The sequence below is a fragment of the Myotis brandtii genome, unplaced genomic scaffold, assembly GCF_000412655.1.
Source record: "Myotis brandtii unplaced genomic scaffold, ASM41265v1 scaffold686, whole genome shotgun sequence".
Lineage (NCBI taxonomy): Eukaryota > Metazoa > Chordata > Mammalia > Chiroptera > Vespertilionidae > Myotis > Myotis brandtii.
Genome location: NW_005370683.1, coordinates 5539830 through 5562591, shown reverse-complemented (window position 1 = coordinate 5562591; position 22762 = coordinate 5539830). Strand labels below are relative to the sequence as shown.

The 22762-nt window shown below is 43.3% G+C and overlaps 1 protein-coding gene across 8 annotated transcripts in view; it reads right to left on the bottom strand.

Annotated features, from left to right (window-relative positions):
• ANO6 (anoctamin 6) overlaps positions 1-22762 on the bottom strand; it is a 183935-nt gene that overhangs the window by 17372 nt on the left and 143801 nt on the right. For all 8 annotated transcript variants that reach the window (XM_014529566.1, XM_014529568.1, XM_014529563.1 and 5 more), the window contains 7 exons: positions 22200-22260; positions 12988-13130; positions 10516-10593; positions 5912-6137; positions 4809-4978; positions 4543-4640; positions 477-607 (listed from right to left, as the gene is read on the bottom strand). In XM_014529566.1, the coding sequence (XP_014385052.1) occupies positions 477-607; positions 4543-4640; positions 4809-4978; positions 5912-6137; positions 10516-10593; positions 12988-13130; positions 22200-22260 (907 nt within the window). The remainder of the gene's footprint in view (positions 1-476; positions 608-4542; positions 4641-4808; positions 4979-5911; positions 6138-10515; positions 10594-12987; positions 13131-22199; positions 22261-22762) is intronic.

The window sequence follows — 22762 nt, the reverse complement described above, 5'->3', positions numbered from 1 at the left end:
CACCCCTGGGACAAGCAGCAACATGTCCCTCCTCCTGGCCTCCTGCACAGCCTTGCTTACAGGACTTGGTTTGGAAGTGTATCTGCCAACAGCCATGCCCGTGTGGACTCCAGCCGGGCCGAATCACATCTAATAACTGTTTCAAGTTCAGTCTCAGACAACATGGTTAGAATGCTCCGAGAACTAATGGTGAAGATGAACCTCAATGACTACTCCAGATCATCGATGATACATCTTTAACTCTGTACAACGAAGATACACAGTCACCTTATGTGAAAGCCTGATTATATAGTTTTATATTATCAGGCTTTCAAATGGAGGAAAACATATCCCATTTTAATATGCTAGATCATTATTTGGCTTGATAACCCTGACTTTTGGGATCCAAAACATGCTCCAATATAATTTATATCACTTAAAATATCACTGATGCTCCATTATAACTTATATCATCTAAAATATCACTTGTGACTTACTCATTTCAAGATACTCGTAAAATAATCCCAGTCTTCCCATGAGTTGCAGGTGGTAGTCCTGTTCCCATCGCGGGGTTACCACTTCTGAACCTGAAACTGTGCGGTAGCGTCCAATTAGATTCTTGACCCAGCTGCCAAAAGGACCAAATGATGAGTTAGAATGTTATCAGACCAGGTCATAAAAGTATTTAGTGATATCTCAAGCTGAATGCATTATCTTCCCAATAAATTCATCTGGTGCTTTGACTATGTACTTCAGTGTATCAAAATTGTAACTGCTACATTTTCTCTTAGCTCCTTTTATATGGGCAGTTTAGTTTTTAAAAGATGCTTTCCCTCTTTTGATTAACTTTCTTTTTTTCTCATTTCTATGTTATACAAAATTGTCTTTCCAGAGAAAAACAAAGACATGGATTGTAAGCGGGTGATAAGTGCTGTGGAGAAAAAGTGTTTGCATTTGTGGTAGGGAGGAGTGGGGTGGTGGCAGCTTGGTTTGTTAAAAGTAACATTTGAAAAGAGATATTAAGAAGGTAAAAGGGTGTCACTGAGCAGTGGTGAGAGCATTGGTCTGCACACAGAAGGTTCTTGGGTTTGATTCCTGGTTAAGGGCATGTACAGGTTCGATCTCTGGCCCTGGCCAGGGTGTGTGCAGAAGACAACCAATCTATGTCTCTCACATCGATGTTCCTTTCTCTCTCACCCCCTCCCTCTTTTCCACTCTAAAGAAAAATCAATAGAAAAAATATCCTCAGGTGAGGATTAACAACAACAAAAAAGGCAAAGGAGCAAGCAGGGGAGACAAAGAGACCATTGTGAGGATTTGGGTGATTTTTACTCTGAGGGAACTGGGGAGCCACTGAGGGACACAGAGAAAAGTGAGACAGTTTGAGATGGGATAAAACAGCTCAAGATCCTATGCTAAGCTGGACAGATCGAGGACCAGAGACACGATAAACTTCCTGGAAGCCATCATGCAGAGGAGGAGGAGACGGCCGTGGGTGGCCCAGCTCTGCCCATTGCTGCACACTGTCCCCGAAGAGCCGTCCGCTGTTCTTTTTCTATGTTGTGTTTTTCTCTTCCTCAAAGCCTAGTGGCCCAGATAAGTGCTCCCCCTTTTTATGGCAATTTGTCCTGAAAAGAACTCGAAGTCGGCAGCGACCTGAGGGTGCACCTGCAGCAGAGAGAACCGTTGTCCCCTAAAGCAGCGGGGCTTGTGGTTTCCTCGTGGCGTTCATCAGGGGAGGAGCCACAACAACAAACTTCAAATGCAGACACAACATCCGACTAAGCTTCGGCTGAAGGAACACCATGTTTATATGGATTTCACATTCGGACAGTGAGAAGGCTTCCCACTAAGTAAAGGCAGCTGTATATATTGCATGTGCATGCACACACGTGGGAACGTGTACACACACACACACACACACACACACACACACACACACACACAGTAAGTGACAAGTTCACCATGAGGGGTTTCCCACTGCTGCTGATCTCAGCATTAACTTTGCACTGACCATTCCACAAGGTTTACTAAGGGAGATTTCTCTACGATAAACATGCCCCTGGCTTCACGATCCTTCCCCACTTCTCTCTCTTCTATGACATTAGGGACGAAGCAGGAGGCTGTGGCAGGTGGAGGGGATGTGGACACACGCAGACACCCCTTGAGTCTGAATCCACACTTCACTGCTTAGTCACCATGTACCTTTGGTCAAGTTCAAATCAAATGGGTGATAAACCCTCCACTGCCCAGGGTTGCTGTCAGGACTGAATGATTCAAAACAGGTAAAGCATTAGCACACTTCCTTACACCTCAAACCCCACCACACAGGATTAGTTTTTGACCCACCCAGGCCTCAGTTATTTAGAACTGGCTTGGGGACGCAGTGCTGTCTGGATCGGCGGATCTCACTCCAGCCCTTACAAGAAAAACAATGCTAGTTGCTAGTGCTACTTCCTAGGCTCCAACCCAAAGCTCTGAAATCCGTCAAGTCCGGGAATCTGAGGTTTTACAGGCGTCTTGTGACGCAGGTGGCACCAGGGACCACAGGTGTCCATTACCCCTCCTGACCCCAAACTCGAGATGACTGGTTTCGATTGGCTTCTGTGTTGCTCTGCCTCACACTTCCAGCCTCAGCCTCTTGCTGAATCCGCTCCGGGGCCCAGAGAGGCAGGTCTTTTATTACTGGGATCCCAAATCCATCACAGTTTGGATTCGGGTGGAAGCTTCCGTCCTGGCATGAGTGACTCATCCGGCGCTTCCCTCCGGAACGTACTGTCCTGCCTTCCCTCACCCAGAACTAGTCACGTCAGAGCTCAGTCTCTCTGAAGAGCTTTCCTTCCTGAGCTACAGACGCGAAGCCTCCTGTTCAGTCTTCCTGAATGAGCCACTCCTCTGTGGAAGGAAATCTCAGGCCGCAGTCCGTCCATCATCGCCCTGGTCTTTTGGGTTTTCTACTGGGTCACGATTCTAGTGCAGGGACATCCATCTTGACTGCACATGAGACTCACCTAGAGCAATTTTTAAAAATACAGACACCAGACACTTCTTCCCCTGGCCACGGCTGCACGCTTCCTCCCTCCAGCAGGGGTTACTAAATAATTTTCCTAGGAATTTACCGGGCATATTAGCATCACAGCATTGTAATAAGTTGCCTTCTACGAAGCCTTTATTAGGTGTAGAGCACAGCATGAAGTACTTTGTACCTCATTTTCTCTTTGATCTTCGTTATTATATTTAATCCACATACGGCAGAAAATCACCATTTGTGTTTTGAATGTTCTCTAGGATTCCCACTCCCTAACTTTGAACACAAGCATCCTTTACTCCGAGTCTATTTCATGCCTGAGTTTATACTGTTCCTGAATTTAAAAAGCAATGAGGGATACCTGTACTCAGGGTTCTCTTATTGTAGGTCTCTGGTTCCCCCTCTAGCCAATGCACATAAAATCTCTCTCCTCAAGGGAACAGTTCACTTTTCTTGTAAGTAGTCCGTGCCCATTGAGGAAAGTACAGAAAACATAAAGGAAGACAATTACAGCCATCCATTACTAAACTTTGACCAAAGGATGACGCTGTTGGCATTTTGTATATTTAACTTTAATTTTCCTTAACATTTTATCATAAAAATTTCTCCAGAGTGAGCTGCTTAATGCAGAGATTGCACCAGCTTGTTAAGTATGCCCAGCATAAAATTCCCAGGGAAGCCTCCGATACCAAGTGAGACCAGGAAGGCCGAGGAGCTCTGAGCTTGTTGTCCGAGTCCCACAAACAATTCTACTAACTTACTAATTCTATTAAGTTATTAACGTTATGGATTTCAGGCATATGAGTCACTCATTCACTCAGCAGGTGCTGAGTGCCTTTTAAACACCAGGTGCTGATGAGACCCCCGCCGGAACCTCGGGCTCAGTGCCGGGCATGCTGCTTCACTTACTCCAAGAGTCCTAGCCAAGGGCCCGAGTGGGGCTCGGAGGGAGGGGGGAGTGGGGGCGGGAAGAGGTACATTTACGGTGGAATCCCAAATTAACATAATATTCTTAAATAGTGTGAAAAGAGTCGCTGACTTAAAAGGCTTTTCTCTCCCTTCCTACGTATTTTTGGGATGGGGGTAGCACTGGGTAGCAAGAGTGACTAAGGTATCTTAGTATGTTAGAATTTTGTATGAAAGAATTGGACACTTGCATCTATACACAGAGAAGAAGCAGTGACGAGAAGAGCCTGAGTCACTCTCTAACTTGGCTAACACTTAGCATTCCCAGTTTTCAAACAAGAGAAAAGATGATTCAAAACACACTGTTGTAGATCAGGAGAAGAAATATCGGAAGGCAAACATCAGGTCCCTATAAGCTGTAGCCATGGGCTTACGGGAAATGAAGGTGTAAACACAGACACGTTTACACTGTTGGTTGGACCTTCTTGTCGGAGACCTTTAATAAGCATCGAGTCTACGCTACCTTAGAGGTAGGTGTGCAGTTACGTGGACATGTAGGCAAAAGGCTTGGCTGGGTGGGCTCTGTTATCCCCTGTCCCACATCCCGGATTACACGATTTGACACTCACGGAAGTAACACCTCTTGTATGTTATTCCAGATTGCTTTTCCTCCCATGATTATCAGCAGCTGCGTTGTCAGTTCAAGGAGACAGCCACCTGGGTCACACTGGAATATTAAAAAGAATCTCATTTAGAATTTAGATGGCTCTAACATGAAACAGAATCATTCATTTTAATTTTTCCGATCTTCACTTTAGGCTGGAAAAAAAATCTAAGCATGTACAATGAAGAAACTGTCTTCAGTTGTCTTGGGAATATAACTCTGCGTTCATACCTCTTCATTCCTGTATTTTCCCAGCCAATACACTGGATCTCCAGGGTAACCTACAAATTTGCCCTTGAAGAAGGCGATGTAGAAACACGAGGAATAGTAGTTGACAAACTGGAATAAGAACATCTTCATGGTTAGGCTGTTCTCATAATCAGTCTGGGTCCGTGGGAGTTCTGTAGTTAACCAAAGAAAAGTTAAGTTTTAAAAATTGTGAACAGTGATGAGACCCTAATCAAAGACACAGGAGTTAAAATGTTTTAAAAATACAATTCACACTGTTTCCATTTAAGCTGTTTTGAGCTCCTTAATACAACTACTGTGTGAATTCAAGTTTACACATTGTTATAAGAGCTTCTCCCCCATAAATATATCCCACAAGGCAGAAGTATTCAACTGTTCCTTAAAATGTACAATGTTATCAAATGGGTAAGAATGATATTCTCTCGTCTTTTTTAGGGTAGGTGTTGAAGAAAACCAACAAAACAAGGGAAACTTGCTAGGAGCATTTGGGGAGGACAAACCAGATCCCGCTCCTAGTTTAGAGTTGAGATTGGGCTCATCACTCTCAGAACATGACCACTGAGCAGACACATGCAGCCAGTGGGAAGCACTTAACTTTGGTCACAAAGCAGCTGCCTGGGATACAAGCCAGAGAGGAGAATCACTTATTACAAAAGCCAGAGCTGAAGAGAATGGAGCTGTATGAATGCGAACAGAACGGGGGGGAGACATGTAACAGCACGATCGCCTGTCCTCTCAGCAATAGAGGCGCGTATCTGCCACTAGAACCATGACCCTGCTCCACTTATTTGCAATAAAGAGACGATTTACTTTCAACAACAGGGCACATGATGTAATGTAACTGCAAATATTATCCAGCACTGATCTGTTTATACAAAGCTGGGACATTATAATGATTGTCTCTGCTTTGTCCCTTTCACTAATGCCAAGCTGTAGCTAATTTCATCGCCCACTCAGGCCAGAGAAAATAGGTTTACACTTGAAATTTTAGAGGCTGGAATTGAAATGCCAGAAAGATATGGTCTCCATCTCCACCAGGTTCTGAAAATGTCCTAGACACGACTGAAACTATGGTAGGAACTTACCAAAATTAGTAATCATGATTGCCACTTTTTCATAGATGGTGTTCAGAATCATGATGATGACGAAGCTGATGACGGAAGCGGTGATGGATGTGGCTGTCTGTGGGGTCAGATACTTCTGGATTGGGTCCGTTCCATTCAGGTTCTTGGGAAGTTTTGCAGAAAATACAATGAACACTGAGAGTCTGTAGACAATGATCCCAATGACTGAAGCGATGATCAGCAGGATCTGAAAGCACAATAAACACAGCAGCGTGAGACTCCCCAATCTTCATATTTTACACTGAAAAATCAGCCTCAGGCCTTAAGTGGACAAGGTGCATGGGTGAAGTGATGTGAAATCTCACAGAACTGCCACAAGAGAGGCAGAAATCAAGTGCGTTAAAGGTCAAAGAAAGGGAAAGGAATGAAGGAAGTCACAAGAGAATGTGTCCATTAAAGTGAGACCTTAAAGTAGGAGAATCTGTGTGTGGGGAGTAAGGGAGTATGGGAACTCTGTACTTTCTGAACAATTTTTCTGTAAATGCAATGCTGCTCTAAAAAAACAGGTCTATTTAAAAAAATAAAAGAGTCATCAGATGTAGTAAAAATGAAATAACTGGGAACACGACCTGGTAGAAGGAAAAAGTCTTTGTGATAGCAGGACCAGAGAAAACATCCCTCTATACTTATGAAATCATTTAGGTTATGAAAGCATAACCAATGGACATAAGACACTGGAGGGTAGGGAAGGCCGGGGGAATGTCAAGGGCGGGGGGAAAGAGGAGACATATGTAATACTCTTTGTAATACTTTAAGCAATAAAACAAAATTTTAAAAAAAGGGGCGTATGTGTCCTCCCAACAGAGCACGCATCTCTGGTTCCGGCTCAGCAGGTGCCAGCTTTCATCTTAGTTTAGTACCAAGGGAGGGTCTGACCAGGACCAGAGTCCAGAAGCTGTGCAGATGCCCCAGGGTAACCACTGGAAATGACAGCAGGTCTCTGCTCATCAAAGCTTCACACACTTTTCACACTCACATCGTAAGACCTTACACTGGCAGTTATTCATAACCTGCGTTTGCACAAGATTCATTTCCCTAACCCAGTGGTCGGCCAACTGCGGCCCCTTGAGTGTGGCTCTTCCACAAAATACCACGTGAGGGCGCGCACATACAGTGCGATTGAAACTTCGTGGCCACACTCAAGGGGCCAAAGGGCCGCATGTGGCTCGCGAGCCGCAGTTTGCCGACTACTGCCCTAACCCACTGCATTTCTGACTGCACACCCCGTGTCAGCAGGAGTGTGTAAAACAATAGTTTGTGCGTGGTTGCTAGGATTTCACTTCCTCACCAGCAGGTTTTCTCTGCCACTGAACAGTGCACATCAGAGGTCCCGCTTTGAAACTGTTTGCCCTGCATCTTCCTCTTGGACAAACTCCAGAGCATGAACTCAAAGTGTCTGACTGCAGGTGATGACTACCATGAGAGAGAAAATCCACAAAGAATGTGAGTCTCGGGACCAAGCAAATGGTGTCATGGTTACAGGAACAGAGGAAGGCGACTGCGCACCTTGGAGAGCAGTCAAGGCAGCGATTGCAAGCACAGCCCTGGAGCCAGCCTCCTGCATGGGAATCCGGCTCTGCCCTGTTCAAGGGCTGGGGGACCGTGGACAAATCACTTAACTTTTGGGGGCCTCAATTGGGGGGGGGGGGGGGGGGGGGGGGGGCGGATCATAATAGCAACTAACTTATAGAATTTTTGTGAGGACTCAGTGAGCTGCTCTCAGTAAAGACACAGAACATTTAGCCCAACATATGAAAAGTACTATATAAATATTAGCTCTGATTATGGTAGCTAAAGTGTTAACAAGATGTTTTCCTTACCTTTTTAGGCCATCAGTTTGTAGAGAAGGATTATATTTCCTCCTCTAATCTCTCTCATTATCTCCTTTCCTTCACTGTTAAGGAATAACATTTAAAAAAAAATATGTGGCGTATATATGAAAATTTCCAAGGCTGAGAAATATATATTAGCGAGGGTATATCAAATTCTTTCTCTCTCAGCACAACACATATAGTCCATATAATTTTTGAGGTTATTAAGTAATTATAATAGTTAAGATTCTTTCAGTGCTCACTATTCGCCTTAGCACATATGTATCTTTAAGTCCTCACACAGCCCGGGGAGGGAGGCAGTATCAGATCTCCTTTCAGATGAGGAACGAGAGCCACATAGAGACTAAGCAGTTTGCCCCAAAGTTAGCAACTAGTGAGTGAAGTAACTGAGATATGCAAGGACTCCAAAGACTACTAACCTCTACATGGCGCTGCCTCCCACGTGCTTTCTGAAGTGAATTCTAATTCATTCCAGAGCTTTTGCAAACTTAATGTTTGCAAACTTCTTCAGGCACGTGACCGGTTCCATATTTCTCCATAGGAGGCAGAGAAGCTTTGCATTTGCCTTCCTCAAGTTTCTTACCTATCTTTCCTCACTCTAACTTTAATATACTTTTCTTACCACAACTCTGAATATGTTCTCATCGTAGAAAACTTCAAAGTACTCTGTCGTGAACAATAGCTGCTTTTGGCTCTCCGGGGTCTTTTTCCAGTCTGAGAAAAGGACCCAGATTTTGTTTTTGGGGTAATTCTCTCTACTTTTAGTCCCATGGTTTGGGCTAGACTGCCCTTCCTCCCCTGGGATCCTGATTAGACTGAGACAGATAGGTATCTCATCCTACTGATCTCAGCAATGGACTCCAGGACTGACAACCTAATAAGAGCCACTTATGGGAGGAGATAACTACTAGTGCCCATGGGAAAGAGAAGCTTCCGTTAGAGGACGCTGCTAAGAGAGACCTTTCTCGGCTTCCACGTGATGTGAGATCTGGAACACTGCAGCCATTCCGCAACCATAAGGGAGAGTGTCCAGAACCACCAGCAGGAGACCACGGGACACAGAATAAAGATGGAACCAAACCCAGGCCTTAACATCATCAGGGCTGCAGTACCGATCCTGGACCAGAGCCAGGCCTCAGACTGAGATTTTCAGTTACAGGAACCGATACCCTCCAACCCCCACTTTGCAGCAGATTGATTTTTCTGTCACTGATTTTTCTGTCACCCACACCTAAAATTCCTAACTATAAAAGTAAAGACTAAAAAGTACACAAAAATAGGGAAAATGTATCTACTATCTATCTGCAGGCACAATTCCTTCAGAACTATGTGGTTTGCATATTAAGTCATTTTAATAATTAATTGTATCTTTTCCTTAAGCCAATCATAAACATGACATTTTTACATGTCATAAAATATTTTCATGGACATAGCTTTTCACAGCTGTACAATACCCCACAGTATAAAGAGTTGGAAGTAGAATATTTTGGTGAAAAAAAAAATATATATATATATAGTGACTAAATCTTTACTGACTTTTACTTACCATTCTGAAATGCTTCCTGATTAAGTTTCTAAAACCTGAATTAGATTACAGCATATGAATATTTTTGACTCTTGATACTGCCAAATGGCTTTCTAAGAAGGCCAGAGCAGTGTAAAATTCTAACAGCCGAGATATGAGAGTGCTGATCACTGCATTTCATCCTCTCCAACACTGAGTCATCACTTGAGAGGTGAAAAATCACATCTCATATTAATGTGCACTAATCTAATCACTACTGAGGTTTGGCATCCGCCATGACAGTTTTCTTTTGTGCCTGTGTACTTACGTTCTCTGCCTCTAAGCTCCTGAGGTCTTGAGTATTAGCTTAGGAGTGATCTGGACTTTGTATGTATTGAAGTTATTAACCCTTTGACCTATTTGTTAATAATTATTACTTCTGGTGTTTTGTTTAAGCTTAGGATTATTTTGATGTATGAAAATTGTTAAATATTTTCTTCCAAAAGTTCTCCCATTGCTATTAAGTTTAGAAAACATTTTTATAACTAGAGATCATATATTCATCAGTATTTATTTCTAGTTATTTTTGGTGTTACTTATCTTTAATATTTCTGGAATTTATTATAGCATGTGGTTTCTTTCTTCAACTTTTCCACCAATAGCTAACAAGTGTATTTACTGAATAATCTTTACTTATGCCAGATTTAGAATGTCTCCCCTTCTCCTACTAGTATATTAAGTTATTACTGATATCAGAGCCCATTCTGGGCTTCATGTCCTATTCTCTAATCTGGGTCTTCTTGAGACAACAAAACTCTCTATATTACAGATCATTATATTTCTAATATGATTTTATTAGTAACAAACTCAAAATTAATTTCATAAGTTCAGATATTTTAGAAATATTGTCTTTTGATCTAGAATCATTTGAGGCTTCTTTTACATTTTTCACTAGTTTTTATGCCTTTTCTTTGATAATTCCTGTTATCTTTTTGTTAAGACTATTCTTAGAGCTTTACACATTAATTTGTCATAACTGAAATTTATTTTAGTTGCTACTGATGAAAAATTTTAGAATTCTTAGTGCCTCCCATATGGCTTCTTCACCAGAAACTGGAAAATACTGGACCGCTGATCTGATTTAAACCAATAAGATTATATAGTTTCCAGCTCAGCTTCCAGCTTCCTTAGCATTTAAAACAGGATATTAAGTTTTGTGAAGGACTCACCCAGAACAAGACAGCACTGGCGCAGAGGACGGCACGTATGCACTTCCCCCAGGTAGTGAAGGGAACCCGCTCTTCTTCCTGATTAAAAAGAAAAAAGAAGTTCAGACAATCAAGGGATTACTCCAATGAAATGATTTTTCTCCTGTGGGTCACTATATCCTAGGCTGACTTTAATTTTTCTAAAAATTAGTTTTCAAACATAGCCTCCTTCCTCATAATTACATGGGGTTTTTTTGTTAACAATTTCAAACATACATACAACGAAACATGCAGTGCTCATTTTAATAATATTTTTTGAAAATGCAAGTGTGAACAATAATTCATCTGCCATAACCTGAGCTCGGGAGTTGGGTACCTGCAATGCCACGCTGTGAAGCTGCATTCCTGAGCTTGTCTTAGGTGTTCGAAGTGAAGCAATGATAGGGAGCCCAGAGCCCGTGCCAGACAAAACGCCTCACAGATGTTTGCAAATGCTAGGAATCCAGTATGTCTCTCCTGGTTGAGCTTTACACATTTACTTTGTCATAACTGAATTTTTAAAGTTTCCCCTTTATATGAATATATTTAAAATTTTCAGAGCAGAAATCAATACCTCCCAGGATTTACCTGGATAGTAAGAGAAGCTATAGTATAGCAATCGCTGTAAATACTTTGGTGCTATTTACTCTGTGCCAGGTACTGTTCTAAGGAGGTTCTAAACATGAAGTCGATTCAGCCTTACTACAATCAGTTGAGGAAGCAACTATATTTGTTTCCATTTTATAACCGAGGAAATAATGGCACAGAGAAGTTAAATAATTTGTCCAGAGTCATTCAGCCACTAACTTGCTGGGTTTGGATTTGAACTTAGGCAACCTCGTTCTCAAGACCTGACCACCGCACTATACGCTTCTCTAAGCCAATGGAGGATGTATTAGCAGGAAAAGTAAACTAAGACATAAAATAAAGGTTAAATTAAACTTTCATCTTTAGTCTTTTTAACAATGGAAATTTAATCCTATTAGTTGGCAACTTTAAATATAAAATTGGCAGGTTTAAATTACCAAGTTGATTTTTCTTCAGTATTTTCCTTATGTTGCCAATATAAGCTTTTGTTTTTCAGTACTCAGAAAACATTATGAACATACAATTCTAAGTTTCGGCTCTCATTTCTGAATCTACGATCTTTCAACAACACATGCTTTGGCTCTGTCTTCCATAGTCAACAGTGGGAGCTATTCATAATGGGGATTACGCACAGCTTGTTACAGTTACAAAGCCAAATGTCACCTTCTCTTGATAACTGGACCTCATTTTCCCCCACTTATGAAATGAGGAGTCGAACTGCTCCCTCTGGTCCCTTTTAGTGCTGACAGTCTGTAAATCTGTGACTCAATTTACAAAATCTAGAGTCAGGACATTTTCAGAAGCTCTTAAGGAAAGCATTTTTTCCTAAGAGTTATTCATTTTTAGAAGCCACTGTCCTTAAGCTGATGACTGCAAGTACAATCAGCTCTAAATTGTCTGTGTTGGTCGAAAGAAGCAATAATTCAGATGATTAAAAAATCATCTTTTGCTGGCTTTGGAATATTTATACAGAAAGACATATAGGTTTTTTGTTTTGTTTTTAATTTTTGTAGCAGCAGCAGCAAATTTACCTTTCCAATGATATGAAATGCCTCGCACGGTGACTGAACATAGACGGACCTCGACAAATGTTTTCCTTTTTCATCCTTCCCCCCAAATTAGGGAAAGAGCCACACTATTTTGTGCACATCCCAACCAGAAGGGGGAGCAGTGACTGAGGCTTTAGTGCAAGACAAAGGGGCAGCTAAGCCTAGGATGAAAGGGGCTGAAATAATGAAGGCGCATGTGAAAAGTTGAGAATTAACTCTAAAAACCTATGCATCTTTCCATACATTTGTCACAGTCTATTTTTTTGTGCATATTTTACTGGAATTAGGAAAGAAAGGATGCAAACCAATGCATCTTTTTCTTATACAGCAGGTTCTCAAATACTATCGTTTCATTCAATGCCATTTCATTATAACACTGATGAGGTGATGTAGAAACTTACCTTTCGTTGATCTCAATTGGCCTACAGTAAAATTGGTTTCATTATATATCATTTTACTTAAAGGTTTGCAGAACTTATCATGACATCCAGGGAGGACTTAATATACATTTATGTCAAAGTTTTTTTTGTATTTTTTTTTCATTTTTACTGTTATTATGAAAGAAGGGACTACATTTATCTCCCATGTCCACTGTTCTAAGCACAGCTTCTTCACTTTGGGTACACACTAGGATTGCTGGAGGAGCTTTAAAAAATCCCTGTGCCCAGAACACACCCCAGGTCACCAAGTACCATCAGAGTAAGTACTGATTGGACACAGGCATCAACATTTGCTAAGGTCCCCAGGTGATCCCGATGTGCAGCCAAGGTTGAGACAGTAACTAGAGTACGATGCATCTAAAAAACACCCTCCTTACCTGAGTGATCTCATTTATCACCACGTGAGTACACCGGGCCTCATACTCTGGCCGGGGCTGTTCTTCCTGCTGTAACTCAACCGTGTCCCATTCGTACTCAAGCTCTGCCTGGCGCCGCTTCCAGAACTCCAAAAACAAGGTAACTAACGAAGAGAGAGAACAGGACCATGTGGGCCTTCAATGACGATTGATGTTTCATAAATCTATACTAAATAACATTAATTATCCATAACACTTATATAGGGTCAACAGCATCTAATTTACAGGTGACATTAATATTTAAAAGAGCAGAAAACAAGTTAATGCTCTTGTGAAGAGCCTACCGCTTATGGCAAAGGTAACAATGTGATGGTCGGAAGGTGTGTGTGTCGAGTGCTGAAGCATGGGCTACCGGCACTTTTCATCACCCCCTAACCAACCCAATAACCAGTATAGTTCAAAGCAGTTCACGGTCCATCCTTCAGGCTGCCCTTCCCCACATCCCTCTCCCTCCCGTCCTTCCTAAGGGCCCGAGTGGGAGCGGGGGGGGGGGGGGGGGGGGGGGGGGGAATGCCTTAGTAATTCCCAAATCTCTCTTTACCACCACCCAAGCCACCCCCAATGAACGTAATATTCTTAAATATAGAAAACTGATATTTTTCTCTATCTTGTGTAAAATATAAATAATGTAACTTTTAGGAATTTTTATTATTTTGTAAGGTTTATAACTTAAAATATGAAATAAAGAGAACATTAACATTAATTGAAAATGTGGTTTCAGGGTAAATCCTCTAGGTCAGTGGTTGGCAAACTCATTAGTCAACAGAGCCAAATATCAACAGTACAACGACTGAAATTTCTTTTGAGAGCCAAATTTTTTAAACTTAAACTATATAGGTAGGTACATTGTTATTAACTTAATTAGGGTACTCCTAAGGCTTAGGAAGAGCCACACTCAAGGGGCCAAAGAGCCGCACGTGGCTCGCGGCCGCAGTTTGCCGACCACGGCTCTAGGTCCTTTTTCCAGACAGCTACGCCTAAGCCCTTCCTGGAGAGAAATTCTGTGTTACCACTATTCCATCCAGAAACACTGCTTGAGTTTCTACTATGTGCTGAGGAGAGAAAAAAGACACAATCTCTACTTCGAGGGGCTCCTAGGTGTACAAAGATTGCAGTGAAGTGCTAGTTACAGGAGACTATTAAGAGGGACTTGATAAAGGTCAGCCCAGGTTGCTCTGGGCACACAGAGCCAGAACAAGTAACCAACACAGAGCCATGGCTCTCCCAGGGGAGGGGGGGCCTACGTGAGTTTTGAGGTGACTTCGACTGATCACGTTAAGGCCATTTCCCCCCAGGGAGCTGCACCTGCAAAGGCAAGGGGATGAGGAGAGCCAGGTACTTTCCAGAAACTAGGTGATGAACAGAGTGGGGCAGCCAGGTGGAGAGAGTGCAGGACTTTTTGTGTTGCTCTGCAAAATGTGGAGACAGAACCTACCCCACAGGCTATTGCCAACTTATTGAAACGGTATCTGCCAAGGCCCTCCAAGCCCTCTGATGTCATTGTGATCCCCATTTTAACACCAAGAAACGGAGGCACAGGCAGGTTCAACTACTTGCCTGAGGTTAGTATTGAGGCAGGAATCAAACCCAGGCATTCTTGGCTCTGGAGCCCAAGCTCTGCCCCTAACTTTCCTGCTCTCCAATCCCCTTCCTTTGGCCAATGGATTACAAGGTAAACCACGACTCTTTGCTTAGGTGTCATCGCTGCTTGCTTTTCCAGTTTCTGATTCTGGCACTCCTCCGGGCACACTGCGAGTAACTGTCCCGTTCCCACTCAGGGCCTCTGTGGCAACACGAACCCTCGGCGGCCCCTGCTGTGGCTGCCGGAATGTTTCCAAGGGAACATAGGTGGAGGGCCAGCTTCCTGCCGTGTGTGCTATTGTTAATGGAAGCACAGAGCTCAGTTAGTCGGGGAGGTCACTTCTTGTCTCCTACTTGGTTGGGAGCCAGTTTTCCTTATAAAGCTTTGAAACCTGAGGCAGGAGTTACGTAAGGCCTCCTAGCCTCTTTAAATAGGAATGATGCCTCCCCTTCCCCTGCCACCAAGTTCTAGTTTACCTTGTCATCCACTGGCCCCATCAGGGAGCACAGGGAATGGCCCAACAGTCCCCAAATTCCATCTCCTTGCACAACATCTACCGCGGATGAGTTAACACTGGAGGACGAAATCCACAGAGCCCTCGGGTATTATTTCCTGCCCCTCTCAGTTACTCAAATGCCCCAAATCCTGTAAGGGAGTAACTTGTGAGAGAAACTGAGCTGGTTCACCTGTCAGACCCCTGAGAGCAGGACTGATATGGCTGCTCCTGCTCTCAGGAAGGTCCTCTCCTCGGGCCTGGGCATCTCTCCTGAGCTTGTGCTGACCGAGAAACTGCCCAGCCGTGTGTGTCCTTGTCCCCAACCAGGAGGAAACGAGGCATCAGTGGGATGAAAGTCTTCAGGGCACTAGGTATCTCTGGATCAAGCTGTCATGGCGGGTCCCGCCTCCCACCTCATCCGTGCTGGCCTCACGTGGCAGATACTCCCAAGGAGACCCCTAGTGGGCAAACGAGTCAGCCATGCGCCAACCCTCCTGGGCTTCACCCGAAGCAGCACAGCGTATCCACTGACTAAAGTCCCCTGGGCTCACATCTCCTGGATAAACACCCAACGCACCCCATCAAGTAGAAGAGCTTACATTTTTAGTTTACTTAGATTCTGCTAGTATTGCATGAACTCTCCCCCCTGAAGTTCTTCCAACTGTGTCTTCCATCTAAACTGTTAAATCCGTCCAGTGGTGTGTCCATTCTCTCAAGAATGGCGCACTTTATTCCCTATGCTGACCTCAACTTTTTTCAAGACAGGTAGCAACCACGATCCTGACCTGTATTTGCTTCCATATTTACTGTTTATCACGCCCACTACAATGCCACCTTGAGGGCAGGAATCTTGTTTCGTTCACACTGAAGCACTAGCACACAGCAGGCACTGAATGAGTATCAGCTGAATGAATGAACTGCAGGAAGCCAATCAGAGCCTGGAGAACCCCCACCATCTGGGATCCCCGATGGATGGAACCATCTACTCCAACTGCTCCCCTCTGTGCCTGACCACCCGCTCACTATCACTCTCTGCTGCACCAGATCACATGGGCCCCCAATTTCTCTACACCCGGCAACAGGTCTGCATAAGCCGAGATGGAGAATGTGCCGGCCCATTGGGGAGGTCCTGGTGGCTCCAGCCCCTTGACCGCTGGGAGGATGTCAGGGTAGACAGACTGAAGGAATCGTCACGAGTTCGGTCCTACCTCACAACTCACTGGAAGCACAAGATCACAGCAGCGGAAACTCTGGCCCCTCCAGCCTGAGGAAAGAAACTATGGGTGGGAAGACAGCGTCTGCCCCAGCGTGGCCTCTTTAGGAACGCAGCTTGCTGGGGAAAGCCCTCTAAGGAGACCCACTAGATATCTTCCTGGTGTTACCGTAATTCCTCTAAATTTTGCAGTTTTAATCTGTTACATGTTTTTGAAATCCTTTTTCTAAAAGCTTCCTACAACTTTATCACTGGTGTTACCGTAATTCCTCTAAATTTTGCAGTTTTAATTTGTTACATGTTTTTGAAATCCTTTTTCAAAAATGCATAAAAATCTCCAATTTCCTTCTCTGCAAAGTAAAGAAAGTTACTTTTCATTTTAATAAAAAAAAGCAGCTTACTTTCATGAATTTATATCTTTAATCATCTCTATTTTTAAAGAAAAGTGACTGAAAACATGAAAGCCCTGTTCACTGTGACGCCCAGAGGCAGGCATAAATGACATGAAGCTCTTATCTCATCGGGCTGGTAGAATGAGGCTGCAAATCTGGCTTTCTTCTTCCTGTTATGTGTCAGGTGAGGTGGAACCAAAGTCATGGAACGAAGGTTTTCTAACCCATTCCTATAACTCCAAGCCCCAGACGGAACAGTGCTATTCTTTCAATCAAGTAAATATTTATGCATCTTTCTAAAAGCTTCCTACAACTTTATCACTAGACGCTGCATTTTGTCACCGATCTAAAGGCTGATGGCAGCCAAATTATACTTGCAGAGCTCTTATTCTGTGCTTGTCACTTTCTGTCTCAGGGGAATGGAGTAATTTGGTTAATCTTCCTGAGTGTCACTTTCCTCATCTTTAAAATGGGAGTATAATAGGCATCCATTTGCTCACAATCTAGCAACAGTATCAACAGGAGATGATGTACGAAAGCAAGACGTATTTTTCTCACAAAAAGCAGTATCAGCAATTCTGATCAGCACTATAAAGGAAGAAGAGTGGGTACTATTCCTTGTCCTCCCTGAACTTGAACATGAGGGGTAAAAAGGCTGCTGTTTACCAAAGGCTGAACCCGAGGAGCAGTTCTGCCTAGGAAGTGATAGGCCTGCCAAGCAAGCGAGAAACGACCTGGCGAAAAATAATGAGTCCTTAGCAAATCCTGAACCTTAGAGGCAAAAACCTGGAGTTGCCAGAATGGGTGGGAGTTTCTTAGTTCTTCATTTCACACAGCGAAGGATTTGCAGGGTTCCTGGAAGACATGGTAACCTGGTATAGCCGCCCAACGTTCTGGAGCACTCCTGGGCCATGTCCCTGCTGACTCACACTGCTGTACACCCCTGATGGAGAACACCAGGACCTGGGGTGACCCTGCATGATGTCACACAGGAGTTTCCTGTTCTCTATCTTTAGCTCTCTCCCTGCAGTAAAACACCTGGCAGAACTCCAGTGGGAGGCACTGTGCTTATTTCTCTGGCAAACCACATACCATGAAGCTCTGGTTGATTAAGGAGACACAGTTATAACAAGAGAAGAGGGATGGCTGCCTTGGACCTTGGGAATCAAGAACAGCCTGCCCTTTTTTAAAAAAAAAAAAAAAACAACACATATTTTTATTGGCTTCAGAGAAAAAGGGAGAGGGAGAGAGAGAGAAACATTAATGATGAGAGAGAATCACTGATCAGCTGCCTCCTGCACACCCCCTATTGAGCCTGCAACCAGGTCATGTGCCCCTGACCAGAACCTGGGACCCTTCAAGTCCACAGGCGGACGCTCTCTCCATTGAGCCAAACTGCTAAGGCAAGAACAGCTTGTCCTTTTAATCATGGTATTATTACATTTAGATAAAGTATACATCAGATCAAGAAGATGCCGCTAAAGGGAATAGGTGTTCAGGTCACTAAGGCACCGGTGGTGTTATGTCCAGCAATATCTAAGGACAAGAGGCACACTCTTGGTAGATGGGTGTGTTCTAGTTGCTATAAGAGTTTGCTACTCAAGGGAATATAGTCAATAATATTGTAATCACTATGTATGGTGTCAGATGGCCACTAGATTTATTGGGGTGATCACTGCATAATTTAAATAAATGTATATGTTGTACACCTGAAACTAATATAATATTATATATCAACTGTAATTTAAAAAATTTTTAATTAAAAAAATTTTAAAAAATTTTTGCTGCTGACGGCCTGGAATATTTTTAAAAAAATATATTTTATTGATTTTTTACAGAGAGGAAGGGAGAGGGTAGAGAGTTAGAAACATCGATGAGTGAGAAACATCAATCAGCTGCCTCCTGCACACCCCCTACTGAGGATGTGCCCGCAACCAAGGTACATGCCCTTGACCGGAATCGAACCTGGGATCCTTCAGTCTGCAGGCTGACGCTCTATCCGCTGAGCCAAACCGGTTAGGGCAGGCCTGGAATATTTTGACAGGCCTTGAAAGTATTCAGATCTCTTACTCACAAAGGTAGATAAGGTAGAAGAGCTTGCTTAGCTTTTATTCCAACTTCCTAACTGAAAGACTGCAAGTGAAAACTGCATTTCGCACGGACTCTCCTGCAGTTAGAGTTCCAGATGCAACTTTTAAAATACTCATCACCTGCATCTGTGAGTCACTTGAATCAGAAGCAGAGCTGAACAGAGCAAAGGTGCGAGCTGCTATTTTGCTGATGTGGACCAGCAGGATTAGCACAGGTCTGGAACTCCCATTTCCTGAGCCCCTGAAAAGCCGCTGGCTAGAGTAATGTCTTCTCGATTCCCTGGGCCCTTATAAGCCAGGTGGCCAGTGTTTCTCTGGAAATCACTAGGCCTAGACTAGAACTCAAAGGTGAAAATGAAAAATTGCAGTCATGCAGCTAAGAGCCCGAGCCAGGGAGGATCAGATAGAGGCAGGTAAGAAATAAGGAACGTGTGGGGGGGGGGGGGGGGGGGGCGTGATATGCTAAGAACCTTTACTTCAATCATGGATTGGTGTGCAGGACTCTAGGAGTCAGTATGAATGGCTGGCTAGAAGGGTGAAAATAAGTATATGATTTGTACTGTATTTCTTATAAAAGGGTTTTTATTCTCAACTTGTATAACTCCTAGGGAACAGAACAAAACTAAGTGCCCCATATATCTGGGCACAAAAGAGATGCAGCAGGAATGTGATGATGGTGATATGAAAAACGTCACAGGATCCTCCTGCCTCTTCAGCTCTACAATTTCAGGCTTTCTGTAATGAGACTCACAGCAGCAGTTCCCATAAGGCAGAGGTAACAAGAAAAGCAATATCAGGCACTTAAAATAAAGACTTCATCATACATGTCCTTAACGATACACATATGGTGCTGCAAGCAGGCCTGAGATGATTTCTGCATTCTAAAATCAGGTGACATAAAATCAGTAGCTCACTATGCTTCAGTCAGTTCGGTAAACATGGTGTAGTTAATGATCATGGAAACCAAGGCTAGCTAGGAAATACGAGGGTTGTCTTGTAGCGCAAAAATTAATATACAGGGCGGGGCAAAAGTAGGTTTACATTTTTTCATATGTTAAAGAATACAACAATTCTATCTAATAAAGAGGGAATATGCTAATTGACCCTCACACTGTCGCAAAGATGGTGGTACCCACAGCCAATAAGGAGGGAATATGCTAATTGACTGCCCCTCCCTCAAAGATGGTGGTGCCCACAGCCACAAGATGGCGGCGCCCAGTCCCTTCAGCCCCGGCCTTGCCACACACCTACCTCTGGAGTCCCCCCAGTCCTCTCAGCACCCCAGAGCTGCCCCAGGCTCAGGTAACCGGGGCCGGCCGAGGCTTGCGCTGCCGGCAGTGGCAGCAGCAGAGGTGTGATGGGGCGTTGCCTTCCTCTGATCCCTGGGTTGCCTCCCGCCCCTGAGGGCTCCCGGACTGTTAGAGGGGGCAGGCCAGGCTGAGGGACCCCCCCCTCCAGTGCATGAATTTTCATGCAACGGTCCTCTAGTTAATAAATAATAATACAAGAATAAACTCCATGTTTCATGTACTTACCACTGTAAACCTACTTTTGCCCCACCCTGTTGTGTATTTTTTTGCTTTATTTAAGATGTCTTTTTAAATTAGGCCTGTCAGCATCCATTAGTATATGGAGTTCAACAGATGTGTCAGGATGTTATCTATTGTGAATCAGTGCTGAGACTAAAGTATAGACATGAGTTAAAAGTGCCCACCACTCATGTGTTTGGCACCGGTGCTCTTATGGGGGAAAATACTGATGTATTTAACAGTGGAGGAGTACAGAGGATCTTAATACATGAATTTGATCTTTATTCTTCCATGTGTCATATATTAACCAGTATTTGGTTTTCAGCCAAAACATGCTAAGTGTCTGAATGACAATGTAACTTTGTAGATAAGTTTGGTCACCTTATTAGTATAGTCTAGTTCCGTGGTCAGCAAACTGTGGCTCACGAGCCACATGCGGCTCTTTGGCCCCGTGAGTGTGGCTCTTCCTAAGCCTTAGGAGTACCCTAATTAAGTTAATAACAATGTACCTACCTATATAGTTTAAGTTTAAAAAATTTGGCTCTCAAAAGAAATTTCAATCATTGTACTGTTGATATTTGGCTCTGTTGACTAATGAGTTTGCCAACCACTGGTCTAGTTAATCCAGGAGTGGCAACTACTATCTCTAAAAAGTGTCCAAACAATGTCTGTTCTGAGATCCATTTGGTGACCTTCACAGGCACAGCCATTGCAAAAGAGAAATACTGCCAAGGACACCTGTGGAGAACTGTGCCTGTGATTCCCGTGTGTTGATATGTTGTCTTAAGAATAAGAGACTTGGTTCTTTTTCTTCCCCCACCTACCTATAAGCTGAAATTTATTTTCCTTTTACACAATGAAGTTGGAAATGTGTTTATCTTGGAAAATGAAAATTGTTTCTTCTATGGGAGAACATTTACATCAATTAAACATGTAAAAGTCTGTATTTAAAGAAAATAATTGCCTCAATGATGCTATTCAACGTAAATGATATGAATATAATGTTAAAGCTTCTATATACAATTATATTGTTTAGGATATTTGTTAAATTTATTAAATGGGATGTGAAAGTATTATGAGAGTAGCACATACTTATTAAATACTCACTTATAAAGAAGTGTATAATGAAGAAAGCTTACCTGTAACCACTGTGTTGGCACTTCCCTAGAACCCCAACCCCAGGAAAGTCAGGGTGGTGGACAGCTGTGGGACTGTGACCATGATGGCTCCCAGTGAACCAAGCCTCCCTCCATCCAAGCCCTTGGGTAGTCGTCCTACTACCTCACATTGTTGCTGGCTTGGCCATGACTTGCTTTGGCTGAGGGGACATCTGCAAACTTGATGCAAGCATAGGCTTAAAATACATATGCATTAAGGCTTGTCCTCTCTTGCCTCTTTTTGGAACCCTACAACTACCATGGGAAGACCCTGGGCACGCCCAGTGGAGGATGAGGGACAGCATGGAGCAAATGAGCTGGCCCAGCTGAGCCCCATGAACCATTCGGCTTAGTGACTGCCAGACTAGCCCAGGGGAGCTGCCAGCTCGGTCAGCTGAGCCAGCCCATGGCTGAGGAACCCCCTAGCTGACCCAGAGGATGAAGAGGATTATAAAAGTGTGTTTAAGCGACTACATTTTGAGGCAGTCCCTTATGCAGTAACTGATAGAATGGCCTTAAAGAGTTCTAAATAGAGCTGTAGGGGAGCTGAAGCTTGGGCCATCCAAGGTCCTAAAAGTGGGTTACTTTGATAGCCTGTACAAAACTGCATAATGCTATTAAGTTGGGCATTTGTGTGATCTTAGGTGTTTTTTGTTGTTGTTGTTTTTTTTTTAAGAGGCAAAGTAAACTGAAAAAACAAAAAAGAAAACTTACCCCAGACCCCCATAAATACTGCAAAGACTAGGGTTCCAAAACTGTCAAAGATGCACAATTTCTGGAAAATACAATAATGACATATACATTAATCCTGTTCTCCACTTATTAGAATTCATCAAATATCCAATGCTTTGTGTGTGTATACAGTCTGAATTTCTTTTTAAAGCTGACACTGTGTTTAACAATCATGATCTGTACTAAATCCTTATAGATGGGGTTTCTCATTCTTTTGGAAGCAAACAGCCTTTGCTGTGTTTACAAGTGTATTTTGCGATGGAATCTTTCCATCTAATGATCAAGAAATAGGATAGCTGCTAAGACTCCACTCTGTTTAAAGCCTCTCAGACTTCTGAATAATGGCCTCATCTATGAGCTGTCATAAAAAGAATTTGAGGAAGTAGTATGGTCCTAAGAATACAATGAACTCCATGCAACTTTTAGATTAGGATTTGCATCTTATCATCATCCCGCCCTGGTCAGAGGATAGGTTCCTGAATTCCTGCTTTTCTTGATAAGAGAAGTACAAAGCTGGGCTATTCTGAGATGGCCCTCCCCCAGAA